General features: G+C 38.3%; 1 protein-coding gene across 11 annotated transcripts; it reads left to right on the top strand.

The window, feature by feature from the left end:
• The first annotated feature begins 7,828 nt into the window (after positions 1 to 7,828).
• On the top strand, positions 7,829 to 18,036 carry pecam1b (platelet and endothelial cell adhesion molecule 1b). Of its 11 annotated transcripts, XM_043242207.1 has the most exons (17): positions 7,887 to 7,992; positions 8,119 to 8,136; positions 8,838 to 8,927; positions 9,107 to 9,391; positions 9,472 to 9,750; positions 9,846 to 10,115; positions 10,405 to 10,674; positions 10,779 to 11,060; positions 11,442 to 11,720; positions 12,311 to 12,412; positions 12,502 to 12,532; positions 12,771 to 12,847; positions 14,893 to 14,937; positions 15,089 to 15,181; positions 16,629 to 16,682; positions 16,783 to 16,805; positions 17,742 to 18,036. In XM_043242207.1, the coding sequence occupies exons 4-17, from the start codon at positions 9,307 to 9,309 to the stop codon at positions 17,796 to 17,798; spliced, it is 1,947 nt and encodes a 648-aa protein (XP_043098142.1). In that variant the 5' UTR covers positions 7,887 to 7,992; positions 8,119 to 8,136; positions 8,838 to 8,927; positions 9,107 to 9,306; the 3' UTR covers positions 17,799 to 18,036. The 11 variants fall into 11 exon arrangements, 7 of the variants coding, with proteins under 7 accessions (XP_043098138.1, XP_043098140.1, XP_043098141.1 ...); XM_043242203.1 differs by lacking the exon at positions 8,838 to 8,927 and having other exon boundaries at positions 7,829 to 7,992; XM_043242205.1 differs by lacking the exons at positions 8,838 to 8,927; positions 16,629 to 16,682; positions 16,783 to 16,805 and having other exon boundaries at positions 7,829 to 7,992.
• The last annotated feature ends 1,001 nt before the right edge of the window (positions 18,037 to 19,037 follow it).

Genomic DNA, 19,037 nt, shown 5'->3' on the forward strand with positions numbered 1-19,037 from the left:
GTCATTTGCTGCGGGAGCGGTCCACGGCGGTGGATCGATGCTCCTGCTTGGCATTGCCACTCCTGTGGCAGATTTTGTATCTGACGTCTATAGCGGGAGTGGTCCATGGCAGTGGGTGCGATGCTCCTGCTTGAGCTGGCCACTGCAGTGGCGAATTTTGTATATGGTCGTTTGCTGCGGGAGGCGGTCCACGGCGGTGGATCGATGCTCCTGCTTAGCATTGCCACTCCTGTGGCAGATTTTGTATCTGACGTCTATAGCGGGAGCTGACCAGGGCGGTGGGTGCAATGTTCCTGCTTGGTATGTCCACTGTGGTGGCAGATTTTGAATATGGCTGTTTATAGCGGGAGCCGTCCAGGGCGGTGGGTGCGATGTTCCTGCTTGGTGTGGCCGCTGCGGTGGCGGATTTTGTATTTGGTCGTATACAGCGAGCTGGCCGTTGTAGAAGGAGTGATGGCGTGCCTTGGGTGATCCCCTGCGGGGTGGTAGGTTTGGAGTTCTGTTGGGACTGGTTAGGGTCTGGAGGGCTTTTTGATGAGTGACTGGTCTGAGCAGATGTAGCTTTTGTATGCGTTAGAAGACCAGCGGCCGAGGGTTTGGATTTGCTGTTGGGAGAGACCTTTCTCTGCTGCAGTGGTGGCTGCCCCTATTCTGAAGGAATGTGTGGAGAAATTTTTTGATGGGATTCGGAGTAAGATAGGACTGATTTGAGGTGCTTTTGGAACCAGAATCGAGATCTGGGGTGGTTGGAATCATCTGTGAACAGAGGGTCAGTGGAGTTTTAGTTTGGGATTTCCTGTATTGGAGGAAGCTAGAAGTGTTTGAAGGGGAAAAGTAGGAGTTTGGAGGTTAAAAATATATATGAAATGCCCATTTTGGTCTGGTCCGTTTTACTTTGTTTGATGAAAAAGGATACGGTTTAAGTGGTCTCACGATAGATAGGTCGGAAATAGTGGGGTGAATATTTGGGTCGAATCTGGAGTTGACTGTAAATTCTGAACATCTGAGAAACCGAAAAGGCCAGAATGAACATTGCATCGAGTCACGAGCAGTATGGATAGAAGAGTAGCCTCTGCGGAGGGTGGATATGCATTTTGAGAGAATTTCGAGGGTGATGGGCATCCTTGAGTCGGATCGGGAGGATGCCTTCTTTGGATGCCCTTGATTAAAAGTGAAGTCTGAGCATTGGTTATTTGAGGTGAGGCGATGCCGTGGATGAGTTTATGGAAAAACTGGATACCACTCAAGTAGCCCTTAATAGAACTGACTTGCAGGTTTTTGAGGTGTTAAGAAAGGAGATGAAAGAAGTGATGGATAGCAGGGAAAAATCAGGGGTGGAGGTTATACCTTGCCTGGAAAGATTTAAAGCATTTCCAAGCGGTCAGGTAAGATTGCAGGGTTCTGTGAGAAACTGCTTGTAGGATTAGTCGAGGAGGCTTGAGGAGGGACCTTAAAGGATGGTTCGCTGGGATATTAGTTGTGAAAAGAAGCACCTGGGTTGCATAGGGTTCCGCTTCTGGTGCCAGCATCCTGGATTTCTGCAAGGATCTGTGCTTTGATGGAATTGGGGGACGGGGTGGGGTCGGTGCGGCGGCATTTGAGGGCATAGGAAGAGGTTAGCAGTGGATACTGAGAAAGGGTGGTGGGCGATGGGAGAGTTGGCGGGGTAACTCATGGGAGCTACTTGTGGGGTGGGTTGGAGCTCACGGCGGCTATGGCAGGGGATCTAGGGAAAAGAGTGGAAAAGATAGGGAGGTAAAGAAGAATAGGTGTGTGAAGATGGTGGGGGTCTTGAACCTGGGTTCAGACTGGTAGCAGAAAAATAGGGGAGGAGGAGGAATAGGAGGTGATGCGGCTGGGATCGTCAGTGGAGGGCATCTGTGTGCCTGTGCTGGCACCTATGGCTGGCTGGGCTGTGGGAACAGAAATGGGCGAGTTAGGTCCTGGAGGAATAGGAGAAACTTGAGGCTGGTAAATAACGGACAGTGGATTGGGAGGCTGGTTGCCAGGCATGGTCGGGAGAGACTTGGGCAGAGTACTGTTGGTGTGGGTTCAACTGATCCAATGAACAGAGTGGGTACAGGCTAGGCTGATGGCTTGTGGGGGCTGGAGCCGTGGTGCTTGCTGCGTGGGTTGTTTGCTGGAAACTGGAGGAAGAGCTGCTGGTGTTTGGGTCCTGGGCTTTGCTAGCAGTAGCTGGGAGCCTTCTGCCGCCTCCTGGTGGGCGGAGGCTTAATACGGTGCAGATGCTGACTTCTGGGTCTTCCCTGGGAGAATTACGGCTTCTTCTAGTTGTTTCCTTTCTTTTGGCTGGAGGAGAAATGTTTGGCGAAGCTGCGCCTGTTTGATAAGTCGAGTACAGCGAGAAAGCTCGGCTTTGTTAGCGCGGCGGGAGAGCGGAATGTTCGCGTTTGCAGTGCTTGCGCAAAGCGGGAATTGTCCATTTTGTTGCGGATGGAGGCGGAAGAAAAGGCTGCACGGTAGGGAGAAGCTGGGAAGCTTGAGGGCGTCTGGCAGGTGGAGGCGAGCGTGATCTTAATCGCGTTGGCGAAAGGATAGTCACTCGCGTTAGTTTTCTGCCTCTGGGCGAAGCGCGCTCGTTTGAAGTTCGGGCGGGGCGTTAGCGTGCTTGCTCAGCGGAGTCGTGGAGGCTCGGTGTCCTCGATTTCGTAGGTTTCTGGCGATTGGTCTTTGTTCGGACATGCTGGATACCATGCTCGGAAGCGAGATATCGAGTAAAAGCTTGTGCGAATTTATAGTAGGCTTCTCTTGCTCTGGTTGGATAATTGCGTGATTAGGAAGCGAGAAGCCAGCGCGTTAATTATCAGTGCGTGCTCCTCCCGAAATTTGTTTATAGCTAAACATCATTTATCAGTGCTAAATAAAGTCAATAAATGAATCCACCAATCAAACCAACCAGTCAGTAACTCTTATTAAAAGACTTGAATAATCTTTTGAAAGTCCACAGTGCCAGAAATGGCAGTAGTGGTGGAAGCACCTTTCTAAAGTCTTATTATTTATCCACTGTACTGTTACTAGAGAAATCAATGTTGTTCTGTGTTCTGGTCCTGTGCATTCCTGCAGCTCCCTCTAGTGATCCGTGTTAAACAGCGCTGCCTAAATTTTGTAGACTGTAAGTGCTTCATACTAATCAGAGATCTTTTTCTGCAGTCGTGTGATGACGTATAGAGAACACGGTGCTTGGGTCGTGAAGGCACATCTGCAGAAGGAGCCCGAGGGACACATTATCAGTGTCAGGTAACAGCTTTTCTCTCCTGCACAATTTCTCACTTCATTTAAAAAATACACCCCTATATGTGTATGCCTATCTCACAAATTAGTTCTCCTTTCCTGTAGTGTTAATGGAGATGTGCGGTTCTTTGACCCACGGACACCAGAATCAATTAACATCTTGCAGACGGTGAAAGGACTGACTGCTCTGGACATCCATCCACAGGCAAACCTGTTCGCTTGGTGAGAGATCGCCTTATACATAATTAATACAAATCTATTATGCAACATTTTGCCGTTTAGAAAAAAACACAAAGGCAAATGTTTCTTTGCATCCAAGACCCTCTTTGCAACTGGGATTAAGACTGAACTGTCACGTAGTATAATTCAAGTACAGATACACACCTCTCAAAACACATTCTGGTTGAGTTCAAGGTGCACTTGGACAACGCATGATGCTTTGCACATTGCATATTGTTTTCAAGCATGCATGTTTCAGTTCTACAATAATTATATTCAGCCACGTGCTATCACTCGCACCTGGGTGAACTGAGTGCCAGTGCAGAGAGTCAATCACACATAGCATGTTTACATAGTCTAATGATAATAAGTTCTTGCTTTCCCACATGTACCGCATGTCCCCGCAGAATCAGTGTCTGCTCACTTGTGATAGAGCAATAACAAGGTGGTCACCCAAGTCCTGATATGCTTATAACTTATGCTTTTGTTCTCCTACTCTCTCTCTCTCTCTCTCTCTCCAGTGGCTCTATGAATCAGTTTATAGCTGTGTATAACTCCAATGGGGATGTGATCAGCAACATTAAATATTATGATGGTTTCATGGGGCAGAGAATTGGAGCCATCAGCTGCCTGGCCTTCCACCCTTACTGGGTAAGACAGATAACTCAATGTAGATGGTCTTGGGAAAGCTGATTTGAAACTGTAACTTGTCAAGCTATAGGTTACTCATAAATTAAAGTATTTAAACTTTCAAGTTATTAAAAAAGTAACTATTCACATTGAAGCTACTGTAAGGGGCAATGTTTTTAAATATATGGATTGATATAACTCACTGTGGTAATGGCTCTGCACCTTTTTTAATGTTTGTATTAGAAAATAAAAAATATATATCTTTCTTTATTTTACTTCTTCAGCCTCATCTTGCTGTGGGCAGTAATGACTACTACATGTCCATCTACTCAGCAGAGAAGAGACTCAGATAACATCAGATGACGACTCACCTCTGATCCCTGCTGCCCCCTTTGGATGTAAATGACTTCCTGTAAATATGCAACAACCACAATGAATGTCTAAAGAAGGCTGCTGAACCTCCACATGATGACTATATTAAAACCATTATTATTATTATTATTCTCAACATAATTCTCATTATGAATTAATTGATTGTAGACTTGGCTGTGCAGAGGAGTGTGTACTATTTAAATTGCATATAAAGATCTAAAAACAAATCTTTATGGCTTGGCCAACGCTAGCCAACTTTTTTCTTGGAACTGATAACCTCCTGCAAAGTCGGAGAGGTCAACTTGACAGGATACCAGGAAATGACGAACTTCCCTAAGCTCTGTGTTCAGGCCTATTGTTCAGTGGGTTCTCCCTGAAGCCCTGTGCCTCGTCATATCTCTGCTGAAGTACAGTTGGATGTGCAATTCTAAAAACCTCTTGTCAATCTTGCTGTAGATCCATAGTTTTTTAAGTGTGCAGGTGTGCATTTCTTGTGTGAAGAAATAGCCAACAGATGCCGTGTTCTTACTCGCCAATCACAACCTCCCTCACGCATCCATGCTTAACATGTTCACTCACACACACACACACACACACACACACTAAGCCAAATCCTCTCTGTATCAAAACACAACATTTTATTGTAGTTTTACACTTCAACATCGCATTTATCTCATATCACTGTACATGGATATAAGGGTGCTGTTCATTTGCATCCTCACTAAGAACTGTGGAGCCTGGGAGAAATACTTAAAGATAAGCTTTAAAAAATCAGGATAAAGATAAGTATATGTTTTTACCTGAGCAATAACCTCAGGTTTTCAAAGATTCTTTTTTTTTTTTTTTTTTTTTTTTTTTTTGCATTTAAAAATCATATATAATAGTTTTTCTCTCTTGCCACACATAGCTCACTAAGATTGAGAGAGCCTCTGTTTTAGTTAGCTAAAATAAAAATCGGTTCTCCATGCAGGAAATGCCACATTACCTACTTTGCTGCACTACTACTTTGTTCTCTTGAGCCAGTGGTCACCATCTTCATCATCATCACCCTCATCCCATCTACTAAGCAGACTGGCTCTTTCAAGAGATTCATATGTAATCTGCTGCAGATTAACTCATTTGGTTTTTAAAATTGAAGATGGTAACCGTTGTTAGTGAAAAATGAGTGCAGTTGACGGTACAGAAAAAATAACTATTTCGTATTTTCAGCATCTTTTCACTTTACCTGTCACTCCAATAATGTACAGTCTTCAGGTTACCCGCAGAGTGACATAGCATTATGTGGAATGTCTTTGTCATCGCAGCACTTTCATCCAGTCTCACTATGTCCCGTGCTGTCGTTAGCCTTGATCAATTAATTGTCATTCTGTTTGTGTTTATAGCTTGTGTTTCACAGAGGTTTCATCTGTGTTTCACAACTGTGCACAATTTAGATTTGTTTACGCAAGAATCAAAATGAAAGTGTTTACTAAAAGCCTGAAAGGGCAGTTAACCCAAATATGAGCTTTTTATCATTTACGTATCTGCATTTCATTGAAGAATCGTTTTATTATTTTTTTTATTATTCTTATTATTTATTTTTATGTTATTTTAATTTCATTCTTCTTTTTTTTGTAGAACAGAAAGATATTTATCAGATTTTTTTTTTTATAACTTTTCCATTCAATTCAAATGGATGGGGACCAGGCAATTTTAAGATTTAAATGAATTCCCAAGTCACATAGGTTTAACAGAACATGCGGGTATGTAAATGATTCTGTTTTAATATTTGGGTGAACATCCTCTGTACAGCAGCAAAGTCAGGTGGAGCCTTGTTTTTTTTTGTTTTTTTGTTTAATATAGATCAGCATTATTTGGAGTACATAATGTGAATAAATTTATCAGTAGTGTTGAAGTGAGAGTTGTAAAGAATTTTAAGGTGCTGATAAATTGAGAAGCCAATTAATAAACTTAGAGGGGTTGAGGATCAGGATGGAAATGTATTTTTGTACAAGCTCTGATCAGAGTGTTTTGTTTGTTTGATTGCTTTTCCTTTCACATCCTAGTAAAACTTTTATTGTGAGGTGACTGAGAACTATATACCCAGCTCATAGAAAGTTACCTCTGAGACAATCATGTCACCATCAGATTACACTTAATTAATAAATTCAAATAGATACATGGAAGCATAAATGAATTGGAATATGTTTTGAAGCTCACCTCCAGGATTAGTTACATTGACCCTAGTCCTGAGTCCACAGTTCTGTATTACGAGATAATGAAGGTAAAACATCCTTGCGTGTAGTTTTCCATCAACTTTAGTGCCCTGATACTCTGTCACTGATGATGTCATGGAAATGATGACTGGCTGATATGTTTAATTCATACCTTCTGAAAATCTCATTCTTGAACTGCGCTTGTGTTTATGTTGCTTCTTTTGTAACTGGTTTATGTAATATCTGTATTTTATTTTTATCCAGACAACTTTCTTCTCATTTTTAATCTCTTCATTTCTGTCCTTTTTTTCTTTATTTGTGTTTCTTGGTATGGCTGCCATTCTCTTGCTGTTGCTGCATTAATCATAGTAGAGGAAAAGGGAAAGCACCTTTATTTGTCCGTCACCTTTCCATCAGTCTCTTGTTCTGCCCCCTTTGGACATTTGTTTTCATCTAAAGGAGAATTTGGTTTAGCACTTACCAGTGAATTTGTTCATGAATTGTGCCAGTATGTCCCTATCAGATGAATTCTTCAGCTTTTGGTCAGGGAGCTGGGGATGTACTCTGCCTTCATCAGATTGGAAATCACTGCTCTACTAATCCTGTTTTGGGTTTTAACATTTTAAAGAAAAAGATAAATAAGTCAAATGAATTGAAACAATCAGGTGTTTTCTGTGGCTGTAGACTGCTTTTCACCATGGTTTAAAAACGAATAGCATTCGAATAAACCAGATATGTAAACGTACAATTTTGTTTATTTGTCTGTTGGTTTCTGTCATTATTTTTTCCAAGTCCTCCTAATGTTGTTATATGACAATATGTCATGTTTTTATATGCTAAGTGCTATTATTAGTATGTATTCTTGCCTTCTTGGACATTTTTTTTCAGAAACTATGCACATCTATGTGAGAACCCGTCTTCCTTTTTACAGAAGTAGTAATCAGTGAGCATTTCTCTGTTGATCTGTGCTGGTTTACACCTGGAAGTAGAAGGCTTTTACCTGAAGAGCAATGACACAGATTCACCTCCACCTCCTGTCCACTAAACCATCCTCCTGCTCTGTCAGAGAGCCTCAAATCCAGTCAGAGCGAACATTCCAGCTCTGGGTCCATTTCCCCAGGAAGCAACACACTTCCTGTCAAATTAAGAGAACAGAGCTGTGTGAAGTGATAAGTAGACAGAGGTTAAGCCCTTGATACACAACTCTTCCCTCGATCTAAACTTCACTTTGTCCTACAGCGAAACATTTGGGCACACGCTGGTAAGAAGTGCTCAGCCATGTGGGTGAAGATTGTCACCTTCCTCCTCCTCTTCCTCTTCACCTGTAAGGACACTTTTACTTCTAGTTGCTCAATACTGGTTCAAATGGATGCTAAGGTGGTTTGGATATAAACTTGTCTTGATTTTTGTTTTTTGTCTAACCGTCTTTAACAAAATTCCACATCATCAGCAGAGGAAGCCTGCGCAGGTCTGTAAATAACTCAATTCTCAGCCTTCTGTTAAGTTATTTAGTTTCAAAATGTCACAACCTTCATTTATCAGTGGAATCTGTACATTTTACTGTGAAGTGGTTGATTTACAATCGTTTTTAAATACAATCGTTATAGGGATTTGGAATCATTTGACCTAATATTTATTAATAAGAGAAATTATATATATAATAAAAAATATAAACATATGACATCATACTGTTTGTTTTTTAAAACATGTTCATGTGTGTTGTCACATGCCCTAGTTCTGGAAAGTATTAGGGAAGTGGTAGAGACATGAGGACTTAAGTAAGCCGTGTGATGTAATTCTCTTTTTTGTAATTTGATAGCCAAACATGTGTGCTGTAATAGCTTATATTATTAACTTTATTATTAACCAATTATTAACAGCTTATGTACAACTACTGTGTTCATTCAGTCGTGCTGTGTGGTCTATTTATTAGAAATCAAGATTTTCAGTTAGAACTTTAAATACATACCTACTTTACTTGACTGCTTAAATGAAATATTAACTTAAATCAAATTCATTTAAATCCATTTTATTTAAATGAAAACATTTTGCATGTGAATGGGTGTAGACAGACACTCCTAAAATAACTCCAATCCTCAGGGAGAGAAGCTTCTAAATATGTTTAACAATTTTCCTTCCTGCCCCAATGTTTATGTGCACCATCCTAAGACTCCCTGGACACCAAGGGAGGCAGATAAGGCTAAGACTGTTGTAAGAATGTCAAATGCAATGCTAAATGAACCCCACTAAGGGGCTAAGGTTGGTATGCTCGTAAGATATTTCAGGGCTTCAGTAATTAATTGAAGTAAATCTGAGTACATTTCACACCACCACAGTTAAATCAGTCTTCTGTTTGCGGTGTAAATTAATTTCTGTGATCTCATTCCTTGAAACACCCACTAACATCTAAGAGGTCAAACTGCTTTCTTCCTCCACAGAGTATGTCATAAAAAGTGTGCAACTCATTATCGAGCCAGGAAACTCAGTTGAAAGAGGTACAAATGTGTCATTGAGATGTCAAGCAGACGTCAGCCACAGTCTGGGGTCTCATCCCAACTATATATACAACTTCTACAAAGATTTTAAGCTATTAAACACTGACCAGACTACGGACAGACTCTATATACCAGATGCCAGAATGGCCCACTCTGGGACATATAAATGTGAAGTTGTCACTAAGGAGCAAAAGATGGAGAGCAGTGTCATAGACCTGACAGTGAAAGGTAGAGGAACACATCAGTTCAACGAGTACAAGAATTGCTCTGAGTCTATGTCATTCTAATATCTGCTGATGTTCCTGTAGGTCTTCAGACGCCAGTCCTAACAGTGAAAAAACGGAAACTGACAGAGGGAGATAATGTTACTGCTGTCTGTACAGCAAAGGGAGAAATAAGTTCTTTGACATTTTTCTTTAGTAATGGACTTCAGGTACTCTTCACAGAGAAAACAGAGAGCTATCAAGTTGCGCCGCAGCTAGTCCTTACTAAAGAAGCTTTGAATATATTTTGCTTCTATTGTATAACATTGTATAGCTCAATAAAATGCTCTGATAACAGCAATGTGATCACTCTTGACATTCAAGGTATGTCAAAACATTTTTTTTTATACAATACTGTATAATAAATGTATTTGTTAATCCAGAAAGTTTAAACATATCCACATTCCTTTCCAAATCAGAGCTGGAGATCACTCCGAATATTACAGTCAACCCATCACCAAATGTTGTTGAAGGAGATCTCATCATCTTCAAATGCATTGTTAATACCACTTACCAAATAAATTCTGATTTCAAAATCCTTCTCATCTATGGACAGACCATGCTTAGTTTGACCATGGCACAGAAGGATTACTATATGTCTGCTAAGGCTAGTGACTCTGGGGAATATGAGTGCATCTCAAGGCTTGGTGGTGTTTCTAAATCCTCCGCTATGAACATCACTGTTAAAGGTAAATGAATTCTTATTCTTTGTCAAATTTCACCATAAAATAAGAACTTTTTTTTGGTAAAATAGCACAATAAGACACCTATAGAAATTGGTCAGTGTGGTTTCTATGGTGTATATGTCTTCAGATGCTGAAACTTTTTTGTGTGGAAATCATTTGCTGCAGTCACAGCTTAGATGTATTTTAAACCTTTTTTGCTTTTATATAGAAAGGCAGTGAGCATTAATGCCAATCTGGTCTTGTCTTTTAAATATATTCTGCTTTGATAACAGTTTGTATATATTTGCCTCAGAGCTTTTCTCCATGCCTGCCCTGAGCATTCACCCAGCTGAGGTTTTTGAGGGAGAACCTTTCACCATCAGCTGTGAAATCAACAACATTTCCTCAGAAAGGATTCAAAAGGATGAAATAAGGTACTCAATATTCCAAGACCAAACATCTGTAATAAATGGCAGCAAATACAATGGCATTGCAGGCAAAGCATCCAATGGGAAATATATGTGTGTTGCTGAAGCCAAAGGGATAATCAAAAAAACAGAGATGGACCGGTTTGAAGCAAAAGGTAGGCAGTGCCTTCACATCCACTTTGTCTAGTGAAACTAAAATTATGATCAATATAAAAGATGTAAAAAACAATTTAAGTTAATTACCACTGTTTCTCTTAAGTTCTTGTTTCAAAGCCTGAGCTCTCAGTTGATGGTCCTGTTATCGTGAATCAGTCATTTTTGATTCATTGCCACTCTACCAATGGAAGTCTGCCAATTATCTACTCACTAAAGAGAGACAACATTACCCTGAACAGGACTAAGGTGTCTAACCCTCATGAGAAGGCTTGTTTCTTAGCCTTGATAACAACTCCTTCAGACATCAACCGTTACGTGTGTGAAGCAGAGAATAATGGCCAAGTCTCAAGCAAGATGAGTGAAAGGCTACATGTGACTGTAATAGGTGAGGTCATCATAAAGATATCTGAGGTCTAAAAAGTCAGCAGTATACAAATGACCAGAGAAAGAGACAATCTGTGATTTTATTATATTTTACAGTTGATTAATTTACAGTTTTACTTAATAAATTTAATTTAATTTAATTTAATTATTAGTGATTAAAGAAAGAGCTTTATAAATTTTTGGCTTTTTTTTTTTGTATTTCTGCATGTGCATATTCAGGGCCTCCAGGACTGAACTTGATGAGCCTAGAACTATAATTTAATTTCTTTTATGTTATTTAGTTTGATAACAATTTAATAGGTAGTCTTGGTCCCCTGCTTTGTAACAGCTGATTTTTAATGTTATGTTATTTCATAAAAGCATACCGTTCTCTTGTTTTTAGTTCCAGTCGGGAAGCCCTTACTTACAGTCATTCCAGTTCCAGGAAACATTGAAGAGGGCAGCGATGTTACCCTGATATGTAACATTCAAAAAGGCTCTCCTCCTATCAACTTTACTTTTTATGAAGGCAGTGGCACAGAAATCCACAACACGATCGTTCAAAGTAATTCAGCATCATATGATCTGACTTCAGTAAAAAGACATCACAGTGGAAATTATTATTGTGAGGCAAATAACCGGGCTAACACTTTGATAAAGAGTGACACGATCACAGTCGAAGGTGAGCTTTATCTTTCTTCAGCATCAAATCTATAGTCATTTTTGTAAAATGACATTCAAACTTAAAACATAAATTCAAGTCTTTTTTCTAAAATGTATAAGTATCGCATATGCCTTTTTTTGAGAGAGAGATTGCATTACATGTGCTCACTGATTAAGACATTCAGAAACCTTCATTTCAAACCTTTTGCAGAGAGCATCTTGAAACCTCTTGAAAATCTTATAAGGAGTTTGCTTTGTTCTTGAGCCAGTAATGTGCCTTTTTCTTAATGTAATGTGTAATGGTTATTTTTTGAAGTCAAGCTGTATGTTTATCTGAGGAACACTGACTTTTAAATCATTATTCAGTGGAAGTATTGATTGACAACTGTGGTTACCTTTGTTTCATTTATTGAGAAAAAACGGCAAGGACATTCTGCAAATCAAAAACCTTCCTATGTTCCATGGAAGAAATTCACAATGTTTTAAAATGTTTTAATTTGTACTTTTTGGTGACTTAAGAAACTGAATATACAACAGTTTATCTAACATCTACAATCTGTGAGGTGTTTTTCCATCCACTCATTATCTCCTTGTGTGTCCACACTATAGTAAGCCTGGCGACGTGGAAAAAGGCTTTGATTGCTGCATTCTGCATGATGTTAGTGGTTCTGCTGGTCCTTTTCATTGTGAAGCGCTACAAGGCCAAGCGAGGTAGAGAGTCCTACCGCCCCCCTGCATCACAAGCTGCACACCTCTGACTGTCAACCAAATTCCTTTTTCAACTTTTCTCTCTGTCACAGGTAAAAGAGAGATGGCTGCCAAACTATCAGTGTGAGTTGACTGGCTTACGTTTAAGTTGGTCTAGAGTTGAGGCATTATTAAAGGGACAATTTGAGGAAGGGGTTTTGTGTTATTAAATAGTCGCTACACTCATCTGACCAAAGCCTTTACAAGTCTTGTGGTCCCAGCCAAATCTGCCAAATCTGTTATAAAAGGAATAATATCCATAGAAAAACAGAGACTATTTAATAAGCACATTTGATCTTTTTTTTCTCTCAACATTCCTCAGAAAGCCTGCAAGCCCTAAATCAGATGACTCTTTAACCCTGAGTCTCACCCATGACACCCATTATAGCGACCACACAGGTAGTCTCTTTATATTTTTTGTTTTTAATTTTGTTTCTCTGTTCATCCACAGTTATCATCCACTCCATTGATTCTTTCACTCTAGTTAAATAGACTATGTTGTGGTCATTTATATTACCTCTTCAGACCCAAACTCGACCAACCCCGACCTCTATTTCATATTGAGTCCTTGTATGATCAGACACCTAGAGTTTCTGAAAAATGTGGATGGAACTTGTTTCTGTAGTTTTGGGACATGCTGAACACTGCACTGTACCCCAAGATGTGTTTGTCATATCTATCCAATAAACCAGTTCTAATTAGGATGTGAGAGCTCATTTTAAGTCAGTGGTGGAGCATCTTGCTACTCTGTGGAACAGATTTAAGATGACTTCTTGTTGAAGGGTCCACATGCTTCCAAAGTGCCCCCCTCACATCCGTTGTTTTGCCGTATATTTCCTGTTCATGAGTCAAAACGACAGACCAGGAGCATTCAGGCTTTGAATCACTTAATCTGATCACGATATTTAGTCACCAGTTGCAACTAAATGTTATTGTAGTTCACTGTCTAACTGATGCCTTGAAGAGGAAGGTGACCTGTGGGACAGGAAATCACCACAATGAACTAAACAACTAAAGAATCTTATAAATCTTATCATATATGTAGTGAAGGGCACAAAATGGTCAGGGAGTTATGAAAACAGTAAGACTTCATAAGATTATGAAACTGGAGGCAAAATGAAGCTTTTCTAAATAAAAAAACAAGACTTTTTTTTAGAACCACTTCAGATTTTTTTTACTTTTTATTTTAGTTTGTCATATCATACTTTTTTTTAACAAGGAAAAGAGAAAAACAGAAAAACTGATGGCTTAAATGCGATGTCTAAATGATAAATTGTCATCAAAATATCATCAAAAGTATTGCAATCAACTGCTTCATCTTCTCTTTATTCTCTTTAGAACAGCAGAAAGTCTCACTCATCCTAACCCCATTTAAATCATCTGTTCTCCATGTGCTTTTTCTCTTATTTCACTGCTTTGCTTGCATACAGTATGTGTTTTTGCTGCCATTATCATGTTTGTTTGTTCATTAATTGTTTGTTTCATTTTGCTCTAAACACATCTGTGTTAATACTTTAGTTACTGTTAAATATTTCATAAAAATGTGTGTATGTATTTGGTACATGAAACAACATTTGGTAGGCACTAAAATCTAATAAAATTCTTTATTTTGAATGACCTCCTTTGGAATTGATTCCCTAACATATTAAGATTGACAAAATCTCTTTCTGCATTCTTTCTCTTTTAACATTTCAATGAACTAGGTGTCATATAAACTAGGTTCATTTATTTATTTCTGACCTTTAACCTTCGTTAAAAATGTTAAGTTTCACCTCATTGGTTTAAATATTTGAAAAATGAAGTAGCAATGTTGACTTTGCATATATGTTTATATTATGAACAGTTTCCCGCTTTGTATTTGTCTGGTATACAGTGTCAACCGAGTCCAGACCAAACAGTTTACTTCAAATGCAGTGTCTGTAAAAGTTGGCCACATGAGATTCAGTGATTGTAGTTAAACTGAAAACAAGGCATGTATACAAAAGCTGTCCGGCTTAGTTTATGGAACTGACTCAAATCGCTCAAAACTGATTAATCCTAACACATTCAACACGCTGAAAATTGTTATTAGATAAAGTTATAGATAGAAAAGTTATAGATAGAGCGGGTAAAATACGCTTTGAACACATCACCATCATTTCCAGTAAATATAGTTCTAAAGGTGCTGTTGACATGAAATTTTCATCAAATGTCCATAACATTCATCATGTACATACATACAAATAAAACAAAATAAATGAGTGCAGAAATTAAGTAATAAAATGGAATGACACTTGGAAAATATATTTAGTAGTTGTGCATGTGCTGGTATTGACAGCTTCAAGACTTCTCACATATATATATGTAAAGTAAAGAAGAATGTACTTTGACTAATTTGATTTGACTGGAGATCAGTGGCATGTATATGGCCATAGCTGATGCACAATCTTTGCTGTGTGTTTCAGTGGTGGTGAATAACACAGAGAGTGTTTGGAATGAAAGACCTCTAGGTGAGTCGACGCTTGGTAATACTGGGGGGAAAAAAGCATATTGATTTCCGTGCATTCCTCGGGCTACTAGTATGCAACATACAGGCCTGCCTGAAATGATTCTGATTAAATAATTTTGTATCTTCGTGTTTATTTTTGTGTTTTTCATCAGATGTTGCTGACCAGGACAGCCTAGGATCCACAAACGAAGGTGATGTAGAGTACACAGAGGTGGTTCATCCTCAGCCTATAGATCCTATGAGAAGTAAGTTCAACGTTTTGAAACAATGTCCATCTCTTTTCATTTTCATTGTTACTTCTCTTTAGAATAGGAACATGACGATTCCCTTGCATGCATGAGTTGATTAGAGAAAACCGCTTCCTGGGTGAGGTCACCATCCAAAAGATCAAGGGCTCTGGATTTTAATTACAGCACTTACATTCTAGAGATATCGTATAAACAGGAAAGGCCAGACTAATTAGCTTCCAATAGCTTCATACTTACATTTTCCACAATTACACTGGGCATTTTCTTTTTAAATAATATTACTACAGTCATTATTTCTACACTGAAAAATAATATGCTAGATTTACTTAAAAATATAGTGCATAATTTTTGCAAGTCTCTTTTTAAGCAATTGTCTCATTTTATTTAAAGCAATATTAGCTAAAAATCTTAAGCTGGTGATGCTTAAATGTTTGAGTATCCTGGTAAATGGCTTTGCTCAAATTTATTGGTTGGTGTAACACAATATTTGAAGCTGTTTAAGTTATTTCTACCATTAAAGTTTTAACTTTTAACTAAAGTTTTAAAAACTAATTATAAAATGAAGCTCATTTAGATTGAAAATGTTTAGTTCTCCAACTTTAAAATACCAAGTCACTTATCATTGCAAGGGGTGGAAGAAACAACAGACAACTGTGAAGTATTAAAGTTACTACTTATTTATTAGACAAACGCATCTTAAAACATTTTAGCTGTATTATTTGTTTTAAAACTGTGTTTCAAATGTATCTTTAAAGGAGAGTGCAAAGGGGTGTTTGTCAAACATTCAATGGGCACTTAACCCACAAAAAACTTTTCTAAAATATTTTTATAACAAATAATAATCATCAGCATACTTTTTAAATTTTTTGGTGTGTGTTTAAGTGTAAGTTGGGTTTCTAAAATGTAGTTGTACTGTATGTTTGTATGTAAGATGCATTAAGATGTATTCTGTAGTGACCAGTTAAACGAGCATTTAACAAAAAAAGACTGAAAACATACATTAACTGAACCACAGGAACTGTGACTTTTTATTTGTAGTGTTGTATGCTTGTGTGTTTAAATGCAATTCAGGATTATAAACTTTTATGTTAGTGTGTATGAAAAAGTGTGCAGTGGTTTAAGTGAGTTAAGGTGTATGCTTCAGTGGAACCACAAAACAAAAAATTAAATATGCATTACAGAACAACAGTAAAGTTTCTATTACAAGTTACATTAAGCATCAACATGTTTTTGTTTTTCTAATCGTTGCGGAGCTGTACGCTTTTGTGTGTGTTGGAGTGTACTGTACAGTTGACTATGTGTTATATATGCAACATTATCAGGATTACAGAACACATCAGGCCAAGAACATGCATTTGCAACATCATAGCTCTTACTAATTCATTCTTATTTCCTTTTTTAAGATATATCCTAAGCATTTTTATTTTTTTTTTGTTCTATGTAGTTCCTCTGAAAAAAGGCACAGATACTGTGTACAGTGAGCTTCAGACCACTCAAGGTACAAACAACATTACAAAAAGGAAATTATGCGATGCAAACAATTATGTGTGAGTCGCGTTATAATTGATTTATTTTTCTAATTCATACTGTTTGTACAGGGAATATTGAACATGTTAACCACGTAAGTGACCTTAATTCAATCGCTTCTTTCCTTATAATCATTCTTTTCATCCCGCTGCCTGATCTTTGAAATAATCAAGAGATCATCTATGTCCCAGGGTGTTTCAAAACTTATGAAAGTATGTTAAACTATTTTCCTTTCTGAGATTTTGTTTTATCGTGATCTTATCTTTTAATACAAATATCTAAACAGTGAAAACATGCAACTCATCAGCTTTTATTTACTTTTTCAATCAAATTACTTAAAATCTGTTTCATTAACAAAGGGCAACCTGAGACTTCAAGTTCATTTCATGAGTAGTATTTTACGTGTGTGGTGCACCTGATCACAACTCTAAAGATGGCCTTTCTTCAGGAGGACGTAACATGACTGAATGTGTGTGTTCACGGTGCGTGAAGCGGGAAGCACCAGTCAGACTTTCCAAATGGGAACAAATAGCAGGGCTGTGGTTTCCTTTTAAACAGAGGGCCAGAATTTACAGAGAGCAGTTACGTGCACGGTGACTTCATAAACCCTGTGAAAGGCCAGAGGAAAGGATGACAGAAGTGCAGCAAAAATATGAGACAGAAAGACTCAACCCAATTTTCCCTTCTGGGTTTATTATTAAACTTCACCTCCTCTTACTCAGCTATGACAGATTATGTGGATTTCCAACAGAAATTAGCATGTTAAAGATGACAAGGGAGAAATGTGTCCTTTGAGAGAAGTGTTTCCCTCTAGGCAGTTTGTAGCGTAATGGTTAGGGTTTAGAGACTTTAGAGTTTAGTCACTAAAAGATCGTGGGTTTTGGATGGGTGAAATGCGGAGCACAAATTCCAAGTATGGGAAGCCTTTCCTTTCCTTTTTTTTTTTTTGAGGATGTTACTAACATTAACAGATTTCCATGAAAATGAGGACACGCATCTCATCAGTCTCATCATGCTTGTATTTTTGTAGCAAGGCCTGTTAGAATATGCTGAGCTCAACCATGATCTTCCTGAACCAGTGGACTAATGGAAATCCTTCACCTTCTTCTGGACTGCTGTGGTCAATATGGCATCCATCTGCTGTGTCCTCCATCAACATCCTCCTAAAAAAATAATCATGTAATCCTTTCTTTCCCTTTCCTCATTTGTGACTGATTGTTTGTTCTGTTTGTCACAGTGCTGCACTACTGTGTGTATAGTCGGTACTAAAAACCACATGCTTTTCACAAGGCTGCATTTTTAATAAAATGAAATGATTTATTTGACTTTCTTTCTGTGTTGTAACTTTAAAACGGCAATAACTTTTCTGTCTATGAAGTTGAAATTAAGGATAAGTTGTCTCTATGTGTACACTGCATTAACTGCTACAAGAGTTAACGGCTGAATATCAGTTCACATAAGTCATGCGCTTATCTCGGCTGACAAAAATAATGTAACATTTAGCATTAGCTAGAGGAAACCAGATAATAGCTAGTGAGTCCCACCCACCTTACTCAGCTCACCCAGCCTGACATCACTTAAGCATCGTTCACACCGAGCACAAGAACATTAAGGAGTTCTAAAAATGGTTCTCCACGTTAACCAGTAGCAGCGTCTACACCACAACTGTAATGATAAAGACACAGACAACAAATATTGTTGGATTCATTTTCAGTTTGGGTTAAGGGACTACTATGTGCTACGGGCGCTGGGCAGTGAATCATTTCAGTGTTGATATTGAGGTGTACTTTGGATAATTGTCCCAATGAAGGAGCCCACCAGGGTCCAGTTATTGCTTGCTGTGTCAATGTTATTAATATATATAACTGATAACATTGTACCTATCCTAATAAGTTGTCCAGAGCATTTAAGATCCAAGAAATGTAGAAATGAAGATCCAAATAACTTTTCTACATTGTCTGTCTTTCTGTCTAGTCTTAAAAAAATGGTCAGTATTTGCTTTCCATTTCCATATGCTTTAATTCTTTGTTAACCAAACAGAGCTACTGTTACTTCATGTTACTAATAACTTTGCAAACAACAAGATCTGCCCATAAAGTTTACTGATATTTACTTTAAACTTGTGAATGCTTCTGTAGAGGAGAAAACATTTTGAAAAAGCTTTAATGCTAATAGTGTGTTATTGTCATTGTGGTAAAGTTAGCTATATGTCAAAGTAGGGTCATAGCAATTCTCAGTAATAACAACAGAGGAAAAAAAAACATCTGGACTTTAATTTTTTCATTTCAGTGTTTTGTGTTTTTGTTTTAGTGCAAATGGGTTTCAA

The sequence above is a fragment of the Puntigrus tetrazona genome, chromosome 6, assembly GCF_018831695.1.
Source record: "Puntigrus tetrazona isolate hp1 chromosome 6, ASM1883169v1, whole genome shotgun sequence".
In the NCBI taxonomy this organism is placed as follows: domain Eukaryota; kingdom Metazoa; phylum Chordata; class Actinopteri; order Cypriniformes; family Cyprinidae; genus Puntigrus; species Puntigrus tetrazona.

What these genes read in the sequence shown, in the direction of transcription:
- pecam1b (XM_043242203.1), top strand. Translation starts at nt 7,947, where the DNA reads ATGTGGGTGAAGATTGTCACCTTCCTCCTCCTCTTCCTCTTCACCT. An exon ending in GATCACTCTTGACATTCAAG is followed by an intron (nt 9,751 to 9,845) that starts GTATGTCAAAAC and finishes TTTCCAAATCAG; the next exon opens with AGCTGGAGATCACTCCGAAT. An exon ending in TGACACGATCACAGTCGAAG is followed by an intron (nt 11,721 to 12,310) that starts GTGAGCTTTATC and finishes TCCACACTATAG; the next exon opens with TAAGCCTGGCGACGTGGAAA.